At 36.7% G+C, this 19,251-nt stretch overlaps 4 protein-coding genes across 5 annotated transcripts; 2 read left to right on the top strand and 2 right to left on the bottom strand.

The window, feature by feature from the left end:
- Positions 1–770: 770 nt before the first annotated feature.
- LOC127901103 (uncharacterized) lies at positions 771–4,027 on the bottom strand. 2 transcript variants are annotated; one of them, XM_052437264.1, is made up of 8 exons: positions 3,492–4,027; positions 3,305–3,378; positions 3,120–3,200; positions 2,741–2,822; positions 2,347–2,444; positions 1,902–1,989; positions 1,376–1,730; positions 771–1,276 (listed from the first exon to the last, which is right to left on the bottom strand). In XM_052437264.1, the coding sequence occupies exons 1-8, from the start codon at positions 3,756–3,758 to the stop codon at positions 1,029–1,031; spliced, it is 1,293 nt and encodes a 430-aa protein (XP_052293224.1). In that variant the 5' UTR covers positions 3,759–4,027; the 3' UTR covers positions 771–1,028. The 2 variants fall into 2 exon arrangements, with proteins under 2 accessions (XP_052293224.1, XP_052293222.1); XM_052437262.1 differs by having other exon boundaries at positions 771–1,282; positions 3,492–4,022.
- A 1,709-nt stretch (positions 4,028–5,736) lies between these two features.
- Positions 5,737–7,915, top strand: LOC102615771 (protein WHAT'S THIS FACTOR 1 homolog, chloroplastic). Its single transcript, XM_006491190.4, has one exon. It carries the CDS (start codon positions 5,977–5,979, stop codon positions 7,549–7,551), a length of 1,575 nt encoding a protein of 524 aa, XP_006491253.2. The 5' UTR covers positions 5,737–5,976; the 3' UTR covers positions 7,552–7,915.
- A 962-nt stretch (positions 7,916–8,877) lies between these two features.
- LOC102616072 (pentatricopeptide repeat-containing protein At4g01030, mitochondrial) lies at positions 8,878–12,819 on the top strand. Its single transcript, XM_052437117.1, has one exon. It carries the CDS (start codon positions 9,506–9,508, stop codon positions 12,593–12,595), a length of 3,090 nt encoding a protein of 1,029 aa, XP_052293077.1. The 5' UTR covers positions 8,878–9,505; the 3' UTR covers positions 12,596–12,819.
- Positions 12,820–13,342: 523 nt separating this feature from the next.
- On the bottom strand, positions 13,343–15,641 carry LOC127901081 (abscisic acid receptor PYL9-like). Its single transcript, XM_052437119.1, has 3 exons — positions 15,303–15,641; positions 14,532–14,747; positions 13,343–14,158 (listed from the first exon to the last, which is right to left on the bottom strand). The coding sequence occupies exons 1-3, from the start codon at positions 15,426–15,428 to the stop codon at positions 13,940–13,942; spliced, it is 561 nt and encodes a 186-aa protein (XP_052293079.1). The 5' UTR covers positions 15,429–15,641; the 3' UTR covers positions 13,343–13,939.
- Between the last annotated feature and the right edge of the window lie 3,610 nt (positions 15,642–19,251).

The raw sequence follows: 19,251 nt of genomic DNA, 5'->3' as shown, positions 1-19,251 counted from the left end.
GCATTAAACTCTTCGCTATGGAATTTCCTTATCCCTACAAAAACTTCCCTCTCCATCCTGTCAAGTGCATCGAGGGTTTCTTCATAGGATTGAAATCTCGGATTTATTGACAGCATGATGCTCATGGACTTGAGTGCGCGCAGCGAAGGGTGAGTGCGTTGCACTTGTGTCATTAGCTCCCAAGCTTGATCGAAATGGCGCATACGTGCGAGGATGTGAAGGTTCTTTTCAAAAGCTCGAGAGGTTGGAGTGGACTGGGGTTGTTGAAGGATGAATTTGAAGAATCTGAGGGCTTTAAAGCCATTCGAGTGAGCGGCTAAGAGGTGGCCTAGAACGTTCCCAATGAGAGTTGAGGAAAGGGAAGTTGTTTCTAGGATGCATTGGAAGAGTTTTGGGTGCAGTGGTTGATCAGAAAAGGGATGGTCGTTGATGATTCTGGTGATTCGTTCGATTTTGGAAGATTGAATTGAATTGTAAATTTGATTATCTTGTTGCATTATAAAACTGATTATTTTGTTTCATTTATTATTTAACACCTAAATTGCAAAGAAAAACCGAAGTCTTCTAACTTTTTTTTTTTTTGGTCATTTTGAAATTGTAGTTTTACATTAAGAGGTAAAATAGTCTGTCATTTTATCAATGTTCTGTTAGTCTAAATCGCAATAAAATAATGACACATTTATCAATAGAATAATGACACATTTTGTAAACATTAGGTGGGATTCTCTAAAAAAAAATGTATATTTTTTAAAAAGTAAAAAAATAAAAAGTTGTCGGATAATTACCCTTAAAATTAAAGCCTAATTTTACATGCCTACAACTCAGAACTCATTTCTCCGATGACAGAGGAAAGAAAATGCTACAGCTGGCCAATAGTCTAGGTGGCATTTACAGAGCCCATGCCTAAATGTAGATTTTATAAGGAGTCTTTCAAATGTTAGTTACCTTTTTTACTGGAAAGATAAAAATATAAAGGAATACCTAAAATTATACTTACAGTGTTAGAAGAAGAACCGTAGTAGTTGGTGTTACAGTAGATCAAAAAAGTAATCCAAACCTTGCCCAATTTCCCAGATGGCAATGCCAGTTCCCCATAACTTAGCTTCCTCTAGTCGCATGGAAATTGATATTAATGAAGGGTAAAACACAGCATGCTTGACTTGATTTTCATCAGAGAAGAAGAAGAAGTGCTCCCCACTGTTCTTTTCCCACTGGAGTGCAGGCTTGTGCTTCTGCAATAAGTTGAGGTACTCCCTTCCAGTGATGGCTCCACCACCTGATGCTGCAATTCCATTATATGAACGAGAGCCTCTCTATGGCTACTTTACAAAGAAACCAATCTCCAAAAAATGGGGCCAAAAAAAAAACAGCATACCTTCTGAAAGGACAAAATCATTTCCATAGAAATTGATGCCAAGAAATATCTTCCTAGCTAAGCTACGAGTGCCAATGCCAGGGCTACCAAGGAGCAGCTGCAGGGTAAAACTTATCCACTTCAGTGGAGCATTAGGACCAGGGTTATGGGGACCTGAGAAGTCATAAGTCATTAATGAGAAACCATCTACGGCATCACTCAAGCTCTGCAGATCCACTGGCCCAAAGTCATGTGGTTGGAACTTCTCTGAATGTGGTGGACCTATGACATAGACCAACTGCAAATGTTGCTTCCTGTTTCTCACTGAGTTCACACTGTGCAGCGCATTTCCAAGTTGTTTTATAAACTCTAGTGCCTGAGTTTTCAAAAGAAGAGGATTTGTCACTTTCAGATATCACTGATCAGATGAGCAAGGTTGGGTGGATTACAAAGTTGAGCAGTAAGAGTCCAGAAACTAATTATGGAAATCTCCAAACTGTTCAAATATTAAAGAAAAAAAAAGTTTTATACATTAGTAAACAGTTACCATATTCCGCAATTCTGGATCATGCAAAATGCCATAAGCTGTCCACGTGGACCAAGACTCTAGCACTATACCATCATATTCCATTTCCCTGTTTCCAAAAGGGGAGGATCCACACAGATCTCAGTGTATAAACAACTAAATACATGTTTTTTTTTCTCAAACTAATCAAAAGCAAATACTCAGATCACTGATGATAGAGGACACCCCACTGGCACAAAAACCAATCATGTCCATTTATAATTGTAGAGACCAGGGGATCAAAGTCCTCAATTCACACGGAATAACAACACTTCTAATGATAAGAATGAGAGGTTAAACAACATAAAAATGATCTATTGTTAAGAACCCGGCGTATCATTATAGAAATATAATCACCAAATCAATTTCCTATCACACCCCTAAATTGGAGAGGAAGTAAAAAGAAATATAGGAACTGGCAGCCTACTTGCACTCTGTTAATATAAGGTCAATGGCTTTGTCCCTCAGTTTCTTCTTTCTGAGAAGCTCCTTTGGAAATGCTTCCAGAACCACTCTGGGTAACACCTAACACATCAAAACAGTAGAACTTCACAAGATTTAAATAATCCATGCAGGTTTGTCAAAAATTAATAGCTACCTAACCATGATCTAGATATTGAGAGAGAGACAATGTTTCCCATAAACGATAAATGAATCTAATGACATTCGTATGAGAATGTTTAAAAATGGATGTCTAATTGCATGATTAAACCAACCAATTTTAAGTACCTTCTTTAGCTGTAAGTTTCATATGTTCCAACTGCCAAAGGGGAAAAGTTAAAAAAAAAAAAAAAGACAGAACACTCGGCCAATTCTATTACCAGGGCATCTCCTTTTCTAAGCTCCAAAAGCCATCCTGCATCTGCATTATGTCTTCCTTCCAGGATTAAGCTAGTTCCCTGGCTGGCAACAGAAAGTCATACAACAGTCTATGAAACACAGAATTGTTATGTTCCCAACTTTACTACATACAGCACACACATATTAAAAAACCCCTTCTGTAGTTTGAGATGCCAGCATCAATTAAGTCTAGAGACAGCAGAAGCACCCCCCCCCCCCCCTCTCATACTGTCAACTCTGTTTATACTTTTAAAATTAAGGAAATTTAGCCACAATTCTTAGGCATTCAGAAAATCCAGTGATAGTCTTAAAACAAGCACAGTCAGTGCCAGGTCGATAATAGGTATCAGATGGACATACCTCTTGAGATCATACCAAACAGGTGATAAGTGTGTAAATTTAGAATTGAACATCTTGGCCAGTTCATAGCCCTTAGAATTCCTGCAAGGAACATCATATTAACAACCAAACACAATAAGCTCAGACAATTTGAAACCACAGTAATTAAACATCAAAATCTAAATGAAGCCGTTTAGTGAACTGACCATGGAGTAATATAGGCCAATACGGGATACGTGTAATACCGATGGGACGCATTCTCTGAAACCTTTGAATTCTCCTGAAATACTCGGTAAAATTTCAATTAACACAGCGTTTCATATAGGAGATTATAAATAAGATAACAGTAGAATACATCATAACTCATAAGAGTAGAATACAAGCAGTACTCACCGTGAGGATTTCTTGGTAATTCACATCAGTTTTGACGAGTCCTCGCTGATGCATGTGAGTCGCCGAACGGTTGGCGCGTGTAGAGTATTTGGTACAGTATAAGAGTACGGACACGGTGGGAATCACGATGAAGAAGATAACGAAAATGGTGATGAGCTTGCGATCGGAAGCTGAGTCGCTGAACTGGTCTAATCGAGCAGCCGATTCGACTCGGTTTTTAGGACGGCCCGGGCTCGGTGCAACTCGGCGGTCTCTCCTTTTCGCCATTTCTGTGTTTTGTCTAACGGCCAATTCAAAAGGTAGAGGGATTTGGATGGAAAAGAGCTTCCTTCATAGCGTTTGTAAACAGATTATACTTACGACGGGTCTGATTTTCACTTGTCATTACTTCGACATGTCGTTTCATTCTTTTGGTTTTGGGTTCCCACACGGATCCCTAATATTATATGATCACTCAATTAAGGACGGAAGTACTCATTTGCATTAAACTGGTCGTTAAAAAATAAAAACCTATTGACATTAAAACGCTTGGGGTCAAAGGACACTAACCGCCCAACCAGGGGTCTTAAATTTATTCATACACACACACACACATATATATATATATATAGGAAAATGCTAGGGAGCGAGAGGAACTAGATAATGCGAGAGAAACGGCATTCTCTGTTGTTGTTTTGCTTCTTGTTCCTCTCGCTACCTAAAACATTAAAATAATAAAAGAATGAATAAAGAAAGAGTGTTTTATCATTGCGTGCAAAGGGAAAACTTATCAATTGATCTCCAGCTCTGACTTTCCTCTCTCCCTCACGCAAATCATCATTATCTCACGCAAATATCACCATCTTCTCAACTGGTCGACATCCTCTCTCCCTCACGGCTTCCGGCAAAAATATTTCGGATTGTAGAACAAATTAAAGTACATACCTTTTTTTTTTTCATTAAAACGGCCACATGTAATATGCTAAGTTGTAGTTTCAGTCTCGGATTTGGATTTATCAAGGTGGTATCCAGAAGTGCCATCCTCAGGTTTTGATTTGGAAACTCGACCATTATCAGTTGGTTTTGTTTTTCGTTTTGGAACTGTAAGCATAGCCTTCAGGATTTGGTTTTCCAGTTTCAGGATTGGAATTGTAAACTATAAACACTTGCAGAGGCAAGGATTCGCAATGACAAGAGAATTAAAGAAGCAATATTGAAAAGGAAGCAGGTGGTGATATATAGCCATTAATTACAAGAGAAGCAGATAATTAAATAGATATGCATGTCATAAGCTGCCACCATATGGATGATCCCAATGTATAAGTAACTAGGCAGCGCTTACGATTGATTTTCAGGTGGGTGTAAAATGGGCGAACTTGAATTATTAGGCTCTCATAAGGAAGGCTTTTATAGTTATGTGTGGCGACGTGACATCTAAAAATTTTAAACTTTGTTGTTACTCATCAATAATTATAGACAAAGCAGATCATCCAACTCTAATATTTTTTTGCTCATCAGTAACCCTAGGTTGATTTATTAAGACTTCATTTAATTTTCAATTGATTTTCGTATTTAAAAAATGAGCCGATACATCTTGTCATCACTTCTATTTGTGTTAAATGTTTCATTTTAATGGTCGTGAGCAGTTCGTGAAAGGCTGGCTGGAGAGGGAGGAGGCCGTGAACAGTTGAGAAGATAGTGATTTGCGTGAGAGAGGAAAGTGAAAGTTCAGGAAAGTGAAAGCCTGCTAGATTTCACATGCCATTTCTTTATTCAAAATTTTTTTTTTATTTTTTTAATGTTTTAACGAGTGAGATGAACGAGAGGCGAAACGGCAGCAACTGCTGCCGTTTCTCTCGTCCCTCTCGATACATAGCAGCACTCATATATATATAATAGGGACCAATCTACGTTACAGAATCTGTAACGTACACACCCAATGGAAGCAGCACACGTGTCCTGAGGAGAGAGAAAAACCGTGCAAATGCAGGCAATAAGAGTTGGCTACAGTTGGATTTGTAAGTTACAGAATCTTAACTTAGCCAGCTCCATAAAATAGAGCGCCCGGACGAAAACCAGTTATACGGACTCTATTTATTGTCTATCGATTAACTAAAAATCAAAACTAAGTCTTTATTGAGAAACTCGAATATTTAAGCTTAATATTATAAAATATTATCAAGAGTACAAGGACCGAACCGTTGTTGTAACTTTTTTGGCATTAAAGACAATTATAGCCTTGATATTTTTCACAAGTATATTGAAGTGCAGACAAGACAAGTGACGATATCCTCAATTCTTCGTTCATTGCCAACAGAAATATCAGTCTTTGCACTGCAAAGGGTTTTTGTTCATAAACCCTAATCAAATTATTTATTCATTTCACTTCACAGAACGAGCTTCGGCCTCCAAACTGAGACCAAAGAAGGCAGGTAATTCCTCTGTCTCTGTTTATGAGCTTGGAGTTGCCCTTTTTATTTACCCTTATTTACAGTAAACTTGAAAAATGGAGCCCATACTGTTTCTTTCTTCCGCTAAAGCCACACCGTCTCCATCCTTTCCCTTATTCCTCTCTTACAAATCTCCCTTCCTTGAAAAGCCCAAACTTTATGTAAAATCCCACCTCTCAGCCTCAACAACGCAAGTTGAAAAGTCTCAGTTTTGGGGTAAAGGTTTGGTTTTACACAAAAGATTCGGTTCTCCGGGTAATGTTAACAAACCTCACATACCCGTTGCTCCAGTTAGAGCTTCTGTGAAGAGAAGGAAAGAGCTTCCCTTTGATAATGTGATTCAAAGGGACAAGAAGCTCAAATTGGTGTCAAAGATTAGGAAGATTTTAGTAAGTCAACCTGATAGAATTATGTCCCTTAAGCAATTGGGTAGGTTCAGAAGAGATTTGGGTCTCACAAAAAAGCGTAGGTTTATTGCCTTGTTGAGGAAGTTCCCTGCTGTGTTCGAAATCATAGAAGAAGGGGTTTATTCATTGCGGTTCAAATTGACACCAGAAGCTGAAAGGCTCTACTTAGAAGAGGTGAAGGTTAGGAATGAAATGGAAGATTTGTTGGTTACTAAATTGAGGAAATTGTTGATGATGTCACTAGAGAAGCGGATTTTGTTGGAGAAAATTGCCCATTTAAAGACTGATCTTGGGCTACCGCTTGAGTTTCGTGACACAATTTGTCATAGGTACCCCCAATATTTCCGTGTTGTTGCAACTGAGAGAGGCCCTGCGTTAGAATTAACACATTGGGACCCCCAGCTTGCTGTATCAGCTGCAGAATTAGCTGCGGAGGAAAATCGAATCAGAGAGTTGAAAGAAAAAGATTTGATTATTGATAGACCACTTAAGTTCAATAGAGTGAAGCTTCCAAAGGGTCTTAATCTTTCCAAGGGTGAAACGAGAAGAATTTGTCAGTTTAGAGATATGCCATATATATCCCCTTATTCAGATTTTTCAGGATTAAGGCCAGGAACACCAGAGAAAGAAAAGCATGCTTGTGGAATTGTTCATGAGATTTTGAGCCTCACTGTTGAGAAGAAAACTCTTGTGGATCACCTTACTCATTTCAGAGAGGAGTTTAGGTTCTCTCAGCAAGTAAGGGGAATGCTGATAAGGCACCCTGATATGTTCTATGTCTCCTTGAAAGGGGATAGAGATTCAGTTTTCCTCAGGGAAGCTTACCGTGATTCCCAATTGATAGATAAGGATCGACTGTTGGTTATCAAAGAGAAATTCCGCGCGCTTGTCTCTGTTCCTAGATTTCCAAAGAGAGGTGCTCCCCAGAAAGATGATCACTACTCTGACAGGACTGATGAACCAGAAGAGGGAAGTGGTGAGGATGGAGAGGACTGGTCAATTGATGATTATATGACTGATGGTCAGTTTGATGATGTTGATGATGGCAATGAAGATGATTGGAGTGATGAAGATGATGATATGCCTCCAGATTTTGATGAAGATTATGGAACTGTAAAGATTGGAGAAAACAAATCAGCTAAACTGGTAGATAGCTCTGTGAAGAAAAAAGAAAAGGTGCTAGCCCCTGTGTTTCCTGATGGTAGGCCAAGAGAACGCTGGTAAAAGAAGGTGCAAATTGTCTCTATGTGCTGAAGGTCCCAAACTAGAGGTATAAAAGCTGTCATCATTTGTCTTGGCTGATGCTTTCAGAGTATCAATGGTATTTGCCATCGGTCTTCAAAAATGTAAGGCCTGAAACCTAATCATCAACTAAATCAATATGGGAAACTGCCAGCTAAAGGGGAATGATAAATCATGTATTATGTTTCTGATGTGTAATAGTTAATGCTTTTTGTTAATATAGTGAAAACATTAGTTGTCTTTCAGAGCTAGACAGACTATTGCAAGTGGAATGTTCTACAAATGGTTGACTAGGAACTGTACTTTTTCCTGGGAGAGAGCTAATGGATTTATCATAGATATGAAATTTGTCATGATCTAAAAACTTATGGTGAAATGGCTGAACAAGCCTCATGATTTCGAGTCATTGTATTTTGAGAAAACTTCCTATGCAATCAAGATGTTTGTGGAAGTAATAATAGACCTTAAACTAATAGACTTTAAAAGATAAACTGACTCTTCTATTTTAGGGCACTGTGTTTTGGGTATTCTAGTGTAATGTGTATTGCATTTTGTGATAGCCTTTTCAGATTATGCAACCATTGCAATTGTCAGTTAGTGGGTTGTTATAACATATAGATACAGGAGGATAGAAGAACACATTATCAGTTCCGAATATGTCTTTTTCAGAACAAAGTAGAGCCATTTTTATTGGGAAGAAAAGTTATTCCAAACTGTGGCCTTTTGTCATTTGAGATTAGCGTATAGATTTTCATTGGATGAGTGTTGTAAATTCATGATTTTCAAGATCCAATTTTTCCGTGGCATCATTGTGATATTACTTGATACCTTGGTGTGGGAAGTGCAGCGGTGTTTGTTTATTTATTTTGCTTCCACACGTGTTAATTAAATATACAACAAACACAACACGCTTACAGCGGGCTACGTCATGGCTAGAGTTAAGAGTGTGCTAGCTCAGAGCTAGAGTCAAGAATGTGCTTTTGACCCTTACCATGTCACCAACGAATAAAAAATATTTCAACACAAAAGTGCGAATAGAAGAGTCTCTGGCTTCATTGTAATCATTTGCATGGAATATTTGTAATCATTTAACTGTCGGTTAAATTTGTTCATAAAATATAGTCGTTTTAAATAAGCCTCTGGTGTTTTTTTTTTTTCGGTTGACCTCGGTATTCTGTAAGATGCATGATGAAATCAAGAAAATGTTTCAAGAGCTAGAGAAAATAGAGCAATCATAAGAACCTTGATTGACAAATTGATGAATGGATAAGAAATAGATCAGTCCTTCCAACTTGTGTAATGCTCCATTGGATATGGATATTTGGAATGGTTTTTGCGCGGACTCAATGAGATTATGAATGAATATGTAGCTGCTTCACTCTTGTTGAATGTTGATGTTGACTGACGGATATTTACTTTTTATATTTTGTCTCTGAGACTATTTGATAAAAAGAATTTCTCCAACAACATATTCTTAGTGGTGGCTATAAATGGTAAGAAGCTGAGGCTGAGTTAATGAGGCAATCCGATGAGCATGGCCCTCAACTTCAACTTCAAGTCACTGGTTGTTGACTACCCCTCAAGGGCTTCCAAAATTGCCATGCCACCAAAATGTGTAGGCAAACTAGGCTTGGGGGCCTTCGTTGGGGTGGAAACAAACTTTGAGTTGCCTGCTCTACATTATTATACAGCACTGTTAGGTTTGAAGAGCAAACAGGCTCTTTACCTTTGCATCCCCATCTTGGTGATGGCCTCCTCGCAAACAAAAACTTGAAAGCCGAAAGGATAATTTGTACTTTTGCTTTCAAATCTCCATTAAACTATTTGATTACTTTTTGAAATCCGTAAAGTGGGGATTTTTTATTTTTTATTTTTTGGCCAATTTTAATGAATATCAATCATACGAAACGCATTATGTTACCATGCGCGTAATGTAATGACGATACACATCAACATAATAATCATTCCACGTTTAATGTTCGAACGATTAAACGGTGCGTTTCAGGTGGGAGGCGAAAACGAGCCGTTTCAGGGCACGAAATCTCAGGATAGACCTCATCCACAAAATCAACAAAGAAAATGTGAAGTTACAAATTTCAAAGCGGTGTCTGTACTGTCAGTGGGAAGTGAGAGCTTCTTCGCCTTGTTATTATATTACATAGGCTGTGTTGGTTCTTCACAGCTTACCCGACAAAATACCGCCATCGTCATGCCCAAATTACATTCAATTTATCACCACTTCAACACTAGAACATCCATCAATCAAAATCGGCACTCTCACAAGCCAAATTCCATAACTAATTCACCAACTTCTCTTGCTCTTCCTCCCACAGATACCCTTGCCAAACAAGCTCAACTCTCTTGTATTTCCTCAGGTTTTTGTTTCTTGAATGAAACAAATAAGTTCAGATGTCTGAGTTCAGTTAAATCTAAGCATGCCCAGATGATAAAAATGGGAAAGATTTGGAATTCTGATGACATGGTTAAAAGTTTGATTTTTCATTACTTGGAATTTGGTGATTTTACGTCAGCTGCAAAAGCTTTCTTTCTGTATTTTTCGAGGAGTTATGCAGATTGGAGTTCTTTTTTGGAAGATTATGAGAGTTTTGGCGGGGAAGTGCAAGAACTTCTTGAGGTTTGGGGAGAGTTGCATGGTAAGGGTGTAATTTTTCGTAGTAGAATTCTTACTATAATTTTGAAGCTTTGCACAAAACTAATGGCATTTTGGCTGGGTGTGGAAGTTCACGCCAGTCTGATCAAGAGAGGTTTTGATTTTGATGTGCATTTGAAGTGTGCATTGATGAATTTTTATGGGAAGTGTCGGGATGTAGAAAGTGCTAATAAATTATTCAGTGAAGTGTCAGATCTTGAAGATGATCTATTGTGGAACGAGATAATCATGGTAAACTTGAGGAATGAGAAATGGGAAAATGCCATTAAATTGTTTCGAGAAATGCAGTTTTCGTCAGCAAAAGCTATTAGCAGAACAATTGTGAAGATGCTACAAGCTTGTGCAAAAGTGGGAGCTTTTCATGAAGGAAAGCAAATTCATGGGTATGTTTTAAAATCTGCATTGGAATCAAATTTGTCGGTATGCAATTGCCTGATTAGCATGTACTCTAGAAACAACAAACTTGAACTGGCAACGAGAGTTTTTGATTCGATGAAGGATCATAATTTATCTTCATGGAACTCGATGATCTCGAGTTACACTGGACTTGGTTATGTGGATGTCGCTTGGTCCCTTTTCAATAAAATGAATTCATCCAGAATACAACCAGATATAATAACCTGGAATTGCCTTTTGTCAGGTCATTTCACTCATGGCTCTTACCAAAATGTCCTGACACTTTTGCGTGGAATGCAGAGTTTAGGATTCAGGCCAAATGGTAGTTCTGTCAGTGTTGTTCTTCAGGCAGTTACTGAATTGAGGCTCTTGAAATATGGGAGAGAGAGTCATGGCTATATTTTAAGAAATGGACTTGACTATGATTTATATGTTGGAACTTCATTGATGGATATGTACGTAAAGAATGATTGCTTACAAAATGCTCAGGAAGTTTTTGATAATATGAAGAACAGGAATATTGTAGCTTGGAACTCCCTAATATCAGGTTATTGTTTCAAGGGCCTTTTAGTCAATGCCAAAAAAATGTTGAATCAGATGGAGGAGGAAGAAATTAAACCTGACTTAGTTTCTTGGAACAGTCTGGTATCTGGTTATTCAATTTGGGGCCAGAGTAAGGAAGCTTTGGCCATCATTCATCATATGAAAAATTCAGGAATCTATCCTAATGTGGTTACATGGACCTCTTTAATATCTGGCAGTTTGCAAAATGAAAATTATAGGGAATCTCTTAAATTTTTCATCCAAATGCAACAAGAAGATATCAAGCCCAACTCTACAACTATGTCCAGCTTACTTCGAACTTGTGGAGGCCTAGGTTTGCCGCAGAATGGTAAAGAGATACACTGCCTTTGTCTGAAAAACGGTTTCATCGAAGATGCATATGTGGCCACAGGGCTAATTGACATGTACAGTAAATCCGGCAATTTGAAAAGTGCTCGTGAGGTTTTCAGAAAGAGTGCAAACAAAACATTAGCATCTTGGAATTGCATGATCATGGGGTTTGCCATTTATGGCAATGGAAAAGAGGCAATTTTACTTTTTCATGAATTGCTTGAAACGGGTTTCCAACCAGATGCTATAACCTTCACGGCTCTCCTCGCTGCTTGTAAGAACTCTGGTTTAGTTGAAGAAGGGTGGAAGTATTTTGACAGTATGAGCACAGATTATAACATAATACCAACCATAGAGCACTACTCGTGCATGGTGGATCTTCTTGGAAAAGCTGGTTATCTTGATGAAGCTTGGGACTTCATTAGAACAATGCCATTCAAGCCAGATGCTACCATCTGGGGTGCCCTTCTGGGATCTTGTCGAATCCATGGACACTTGGAGTATGCAGAAATTGCATCAAGGAGACTTTTCAAGTTAGAGCCATGTAATTCTGCTAATTACAATTTAATGATGAACTTGCTTGCTATGTCAAATAGATGGGAGGATGTTGAACGTCTTAGACATTCGATGGATGAGGTAGGAGTTAAAAGTGTACTCGTATGGAGCTGGATTCAAATCGATCAGATAGTTCACGTGTTCTCTGCCGAAGGAGCGCCACATCCAGCAACGGGAGAAATATATTTTGAGTTATATCATTTGGTTTCTGAAATGAAGAAACTTGGTTATGTGCCAGACACCAGGTGTGTATATCAAGACATCGACGAAGAAGAAAAGGGGAAGGTGCTGTTGAGTCATACAGAGAAATTAGCTATCGTGTATGGACTGATGAAGACAAAAAGCAGAGCACCAATCAGGGTGATTAAGAACACAAGAGTTTGCTCTGATTGCCATACTGCAGCGAAATACATGTCGTTGGTACGAGGCCGAGAGATTTTCCTCCGTGATGGTGCTCGCTTCCATCATTTTAGAGAAGGTGAGTGCTCCTGCAATGATTGCTGGCAATAACTGGCGTTCGTGTAACTGGCTTTTTTCTGATTCTAGGCTAAAGATGTAAACGTTAGTGGAAAAATAGCATAATTGTGTGTTTGTATGCGTTTTAGATGATAGACTCTAGGATGAAAGATAACACAGTTACCGATCAGATCCGAAAAACTCACTGACTTCTAATTTATGTGCCACAAACTGTATTGGCTGGAATAGAAGTGATGTATTGATGTAAGTTCATACTCCATCCCTGCTTTATAGCGTGTTCTCAAGTTACTACTTTTGGTTAGCTTCTATAAAATGCCCAGGAGTTATTGCGCCATCGTATTCTCTCAATCATTCCATTTACCATCTAACGACAATACTTCGGCATGCAACTCCAGCCTCTTGGAGGGCAGTTTCCTAGGCCTTCCTAATGAGGATTTTCAATTTTCAGTCTTCTCTTTTTACCCGATGTCACAGACCTCTTTGTCCTTTTCTCCCACTTCTTGGGTCACACGCCAACAATGACCAACAAACCTTCCGCTTCCGCACTTTGGAAAAGGGTAATTCATCATATCCTCATCAATAACGTTGCTTTATTACTCATCACAATCTACGATGAATCTATTCATTGAGCCATCAAGGGTCCGTTAATTTACAAATTTATCGTACGGTCGCATACTAAAATTGCAACAATTGCTAATTTTAACAATCTTGCATCAGCAACAATTGCAACCGTCTGATAGTCCTTAAATTAATTACACACGAGTCAAAGTCAACCAAAGGTACACCGAAAAAACCTGCGATATTTTCCATACAAAGATAAAATAACACCGCTGTTTAAGTAAGTAATTGAAAGAGCAGCAGAACACACGGAAAAACAAAAGGCAAGCAGTAATTCACTGAGAAAGACAAGAATATGTACAAAACAAGCAACAAAGCTCTACTGCCACCTTGGGGTCTCTGCTGAATCCTTCCTGTACCTAGAAGCTGGAACTACAAGAAGCAAGCCACTGGTGCAAGGCACCAACTACTTGTTAAATAAACATAAAATATTTACAGATACATGTATAATATATAACATAACACCACGCACCGAAAGGGGAAAAGAGAGGGAAAAAAACTGTAAAAGCAAAAACACTGGGATCCTTGGAATTCATGGAAACTTTACCGAAAGAACCTATATTTTGGTACTAAATGGATGGAAAGGGCAGTGTTGAAACAGAAAACAAACGGAAGCAAAAGCAGGCAGAAAGTGTAAAGGGTCTCCCACAAGATGGAAAGGCACAAGCTAGCATGGTGTTCAAAACTTCTGCCAAGAAAATCCCTAAAAAGATTCTGGGAATCTAGAACCATCATGTCATGCACACCGTAGTTCTCCCATCAGAATTGGTTGATTGGTTCAGTTCGGTCCTGCACCGCCATCCTCTCAGAGACATCAGCCAGAGATTTGAGATTGCACCTGATCAAGGCCTGAACAAAGTAGCATGTCTCATCCTTTGTGTTTCCTTCTGGAACATCTACTACAAATGACTCAATTACCAGCGTCCCAGGTCTCCCGTCGATGATCTCCGGATGGACAGTCATGATCGAAGAGTAGTTCTGTAAATTTAACAAACGATAAGAAAGCTCGTTAGTAAGGGAAACATTTTAAAAAATCATGACCTGCCAACAATTAAAGGGTGTGTTTTACAAAATAGTTCCCTCCAACAACCTTAGAAGCGGAAATTTATTGTTATTTCTACTCTATAAACAATAATCACAATTCATAAGAGTCTACATAGTAGTACATACTCATAACCCGCCAAGCCAAAATTACAAGAAATATTTTCCTTTAACGACAATTCAGGCTTCGGCTACACTAAATTTGACTATTTGAGCCTTAATTGAACTAACAAAGACACTTGCACAAATAAGTAGTAGATACAACGGAACCTATAGAAAATGAGAAGAGCTGGGAGTAAAAGTATTATACCCTAAGCCTGTGATCACCGCCAACAATTTTGATTCCGAGGATGTGCTCTTCATCGTCAAGAAGTTCCAGCCTTTCAGTGCTGGTGGTCGCAGGAAGCCCAGATTTGACATTCACTTCTCTAACACTACCAATTCCAAGGTCCCCATTAACCACACACCTGCTAACGAATGGCTTGTACTTCTGTGGCTGATCAAATCGCCTTACCAAAGACCATACCTGATCAATTAACCACACTATTAGTCCACAAAAACAAAATAAAAAAACAAAAAAACCGAACAAAATATCAAAGGTTTAAAATAGAAGGCGATCTTAGAAAAAAGTGACTTAACTTTTGTTTATTCTTTTAATTCGTAACATGCTGGTAAATGATGAAAATTTTTTAGTAAAAAAAAAGGCTTTTCGGTCATGCATTTTCTTGGTAACCAAGCGGAAAAAAGATACGTGAAATTTTCAGTAAACTTCATCAGAAGAAAGTTTATCAAGTTCAAAATAAAATTTAAAAAATCCCTGACAATACACCGTTTTTTTTTTTTTTTGAGAAGCCTGCAAATACACCATTTGAAATTCCATAATTGAGAAAAAGCGAAGCAGACTTGTCGGATGTAGTAAACTGAACCAAATCACAATTCAATTTCCAATTATTATTCAGATCTGTCTCTAATTCAGAATAAAGAGGCCATGCAACAAAGTCAACCAAATCAAACGGTGTCAGTTAAGCCAGTAAAAGAAACTGAAAGAATTGATCGGAAGGTAAACAGAAAGTTTATTTACGAGATGAACAGGAGCTCTGATGTGCTTGACCAGGGCAGAGGTACACTGATTCTCTCTGGGCTCGTGCCTATGATGCCTCCGTATGTACTGCGCCTCCATCACACCATACGCATCAACACCGTTCATTTTGATCAGACAGAGACACGCACAAATCTCTCTCTCTCTCCCTCTCGCTCTCTCTGAAATCTCCAATACGTAAACCGAGCACACAGCGGACAACCCTCAAGAGCAAGTAAGATAAAAAAAGATAAGCCTTCTAGCACCTGCTGCAGATTTTGCGTAGACTACAGCCTTAGCTTGGTCTTTGGGTTGGCTTTGGCACTGGCTGTCTATCAAAAATCCATAAATCCACCGACAAATTTTATTTTTAAATTGTCCTTAACCTCTAAGCGTGTTTCTTGTGGGTCCACTGCCCAATAAAACATTTTACTTATGACTTATCCTCTCCATTTTCATTATTTTCTTTTAATTTATTTTGTAATCGTCACCGGGTGGGTATCCTTCTTCTTGTTACAGTCCAATCTTTGTTCAGATTTCAGTGATAAGCACTAAGTCATGTTAGTGGCCTTGTTTTCCCTTTTTCCCTTTTTTAATCCTTTTTTAGTCAATGCTGAATAGTGAGAGTATTTTCCATAGAAAGTCAATTTATGTGAAGTGGCGGTGATGTTCGGATGACTGTCACATAAACATATCACATTCTTGAAATTTTTTAAATTGGAAGATAACTATTGGAGTGTAATGACATAAATGTCCTGCAAGTAATCTTACTTTTTTAATATTATTAAAAAAAAAAAAAAGAAATGTTGTAACTGCTTTCATGTATGCGCCGTGCATGTCAGAGTTGCAGATAGCAGATAGTGCAATGCTTGCTCTCTCACATCACTTCATATGGGCCGCTTTAAGTTTGGATTTTCAATTTTCTTTTCTATTTAAAAAAAATGATAATTTAATTAGAGATACCTAAACGGTGTCGACTGGTCCAAGTGTCGCGTCCACGATAACGATGGAAAGTTTATTTTCATTGGGCCACGTAGGAAAAGATCAATTCATCGCCACATTTTTTTATGATTAAATCTCCATCACTCGTCCACCGACCCTAAAAGAAAAATTGCTTTGTCATTTACTGCAGAAATTCATATTTTTATGAATAGCATCTGAGGGAACAAATTCGAACCTAATCTTTAAGATTAGGTGGCCAAAATTTTTCTTGATTCTACACTTCTCCCCTTCATCTTATCGTGGCCCCGAATTCAATGCAAATATAAAAGATACGTTGTGCAGATGTAGCTTTAAAAACAATAATAACAAATTAATTTTTTTTATTTTTAAAATTTTACAATCACATAACAATTGGGAGTTGAAGAGCATACATTCGTACATTTATAGCATTGTCTATAGTTCACTAAACGTTTATCCAATATCAACTCAAAAATCTATTAAATTTACAAGTAGATGTGGAATTTATCTTGTATTTATTTTTTATTTTTTTGAAATATTGATATATTACACTTATAATTTTACTGATATTTACAATCAGATAGCAATTAGAATTCTCTTTCATGATTCTAGTATAACACAGTCCAAACAACATGATAATAGACATTAAAATTTGTGTGGCCAAAATACTAATTTAGGGTATGTTTGGATGTTAGATAAAAGGTGGGATTAGACTAATTTAAAAGGATAAAAAAATTAATCCGATCTAGAGTTATATTTGGTTGTCAAGACTAATAAATTAGTCCAAATTTTGGTCCAATGTTTACAGGATTATTAATTCTCATTTTTGCACCGGTTTTAGGTAAGACAAATTATTTTAATCTAAATTTACTACTACTATCAAAATTTTATTCAATAATTTATTTTTAACTTGTTTTAAATTTAAGATTAAACGTCAAAATTTTAATGCAAAAATTTATTTTAACTAGTATGCAATATTAAACATAGGAATTATTCAATTATTTATTTACAATCATATCGAATATTGAATATTAAAATTCAGCAATTCTAAAAAATAATATTATTTAAATAGTTATTTTAGTTTTGTTAGAGTAAATTTAACATAGTCATATCCGATACTATATGAAACAAAATATAAGATTATATATCTAGTATAATCTAATCTAACCTAACCTAAAGGGTAAATATTCGTGGCATAATGATTTATTATTTTAGCATGGGCAACGTTTAATCATTTCTCAATGTTCTTGTTTTTCTTTTTAAATTGTTATAAAGCTAGATATATATTACAACTTGGGATCCACTAGAAATTTGTATTGATACGCTTATGGTAGAAGTTTACCAAGGTCATAATCGAAAATCAACATAAACTATTTGCAAGATATCTACTCGCGTATTTAGTGAGATATCTACTTTTAACCACAACGGGTGACAGGAAAAATATGTTGAGTTTCCCACATGAAGGACTCGAATCAGCACCACTAGTTATCACTGAGCAGGAGCCTTGTTAATTATATTCTTGTTAAAACTTTATTTTCGTCAATGTTTTTGAAATTAAAAAAAAAAAAACAAGAATACAAATTTGTTTTTAGAAAAGAAGAATTATATGTTCCATGAAATTGTTAATAGATATAATTAGTTTTACATTCTTGAATAAATCTAATCTTATTTTTGCGTGGGAGATTATTCTAGATTCCTTTCACCATTAATATATTCACAACCAAAAAAATAATAATAATGTTAATAATTTCAACATTTATGTGTATCATTCATTTTTTGAATGATAAAATTCTTAATCAATAAAATTACTATTACATCATTTTACAAATGAATGTTACATACTCTAATTAACATACAAATTAAAATTTCTAACATTATTTAAAAAAATATTTCTTAAAAATTAATTGGGCAGCACTAGAGCAGTCAGATACAGTTAGGGTTGGCATGAAAAAGTTTGCTAGGTCTTAAAGGCAAAGGAGCATCATGTGATGCTGAATTGACAAAAGACTATTTGTGCACAGTGAACGAGTTGAAAGTTTTGTCTCTTTGTGCCATGTTCATTGTTCGATTCCCTTCCAATTTCTCCACGAAAAGGCCATTCCACAAACACTGCCAATTTTTTTAACTTCATTTGCCATTTCGAATCATTTTTCTAATATTATATTCTCTCGAGTGCACATAATGATGTTAAGTTCACTTGCGCATCATATAACATGAAACGCCAATGGCATTTCCAGATCTCTCATCGAATATCCAATTGCGAATAGTCTTCAAACCTCCGAGCTGCGAACGTTAACATCAAAACTACCCTGGATTTAATCGATTGCATTACAGCCACCCAACAGAAAAAATAAATCTTTTTGACTCAATATTGGGTTGGGGGGGGGGGTGAGGGATGAAATAAACTGATTTTGTGAAGTAAATTTTAAAGTAGTTCGTATTTCTTTATTAACAAGTAATAGAACATGATACATGATGCACCAGGTAGAACGCAACGTTTGAGTGGGCATACAAATTTAGTTTTTTCTATAATTGATTGTAATACCAGTACAAACAGAAATGAATAAATAAAACACCTTCAATCATTCACTTCTTCAAAATTATTTTATCATTGCGTATATCCTAAAAAATATGATTCATTGATATATTCAATGCTGCTAAATAAACAAAAATAGTAATGATAATAATACCAAAATGATATTTATATCTCTATTTCATTGAGTATTAGTAGGTAAAATTTAGAGTTTTAAGGCCCGTTTGATATTATTTCATAACACCTATTTTCATTTTTATTTTCAAAATTCTAATGTGATATATGTTCGGTGGACAGTTTCTAAAATATGCATGGTAAAACATATAAAATAGAGTCCAACTATTTTTTTTTTTTGAATTATACGATGTTACTACTGATATTTACAATCAAATAATTATTAAAACTAATCATTCACGTTAAATCTACTAAATCTTGTATAACACTCTAATATTTGAGGGA

Source organism: Citrus sinensis, chromosome 3 (genome assembly GCF_022201045.2).
Source record: "Citrus sinensis cultivar Valencia sweet orange chromosome 3, DVS_A1.0, whole genome shotgun sequence".
NCBI classification, from domain to species: domain Eukaryota; kingdom Viridiplantae; phylum Streptophyta; class Magnoliopsida; order Sapindales; family Rutaceae; genus Citrus; species Citrus sinensis.
Note: the sequence above shows the minus strand (reverse complement) of the source record. Positions and strands in the feature narration are given on the sequence as shown.

Excerpts from the sequence above, each read along its gene's own strand:
- LOC102616072 (XM_052437117.1), top strand. The coding sequence starts at position 9,506 with ATGACGATACACATCAACATAATAATCATTCCACGTTTAATGTTCGAA.
- LOC127901103 (XM_052437262.1), bottom strand. The coding sequence starts at position 3,758 with ATGGCGAAAAGGAGAGACCGCCGAGTTGCACCGAGCCCGGGCCGTCCT. Across the intron at positions 3,379-3,491 it reads ATTACCAAGAAATCCTCACG|GAGAATTCAAAGGTTTCAGA; the intron begins GTGAGTACTGCT and ends CGAGTATTTCAG. Across the intron at positions 1,990-2,346 it reads CTTATATTAACAGAGTGCAA|GGAAATGGAATATGATGGTA; the intron begins GTAGGCTGCCAG and ends TTTTGGAAACAG.
- LOC127901081 (XM_052437119.1), bottom strand. The coding sequence starts at position 15,428 with ATGAACGGTGTTGATGCGTATGGTGTGATGGAGGCGCAGTACATACGG. Across the intron at positions 14,748-15,302 it reads TCAGAGCTCCTGTTCATCTC|GTATGGTCTTTGGTAAGGCG; the intron begins GTAAATAAACTT and ends TTAATTGATCAG. Across the intron at positions 14,159-14,531 it reads GCGGTGATCACAGGCTTAGG|AACTACTCTTCGATCATGAC; the intron begins GTATAATACTTT and ends TTAAATTTACAG.
- LOC102615771 (XM_006491190.4), top strand. The coding sequence starts at position 5,977 with ATGGAGCCCATACTGTTTCTTTCTTCCGCTAAAGCCACACCGTCTCCA.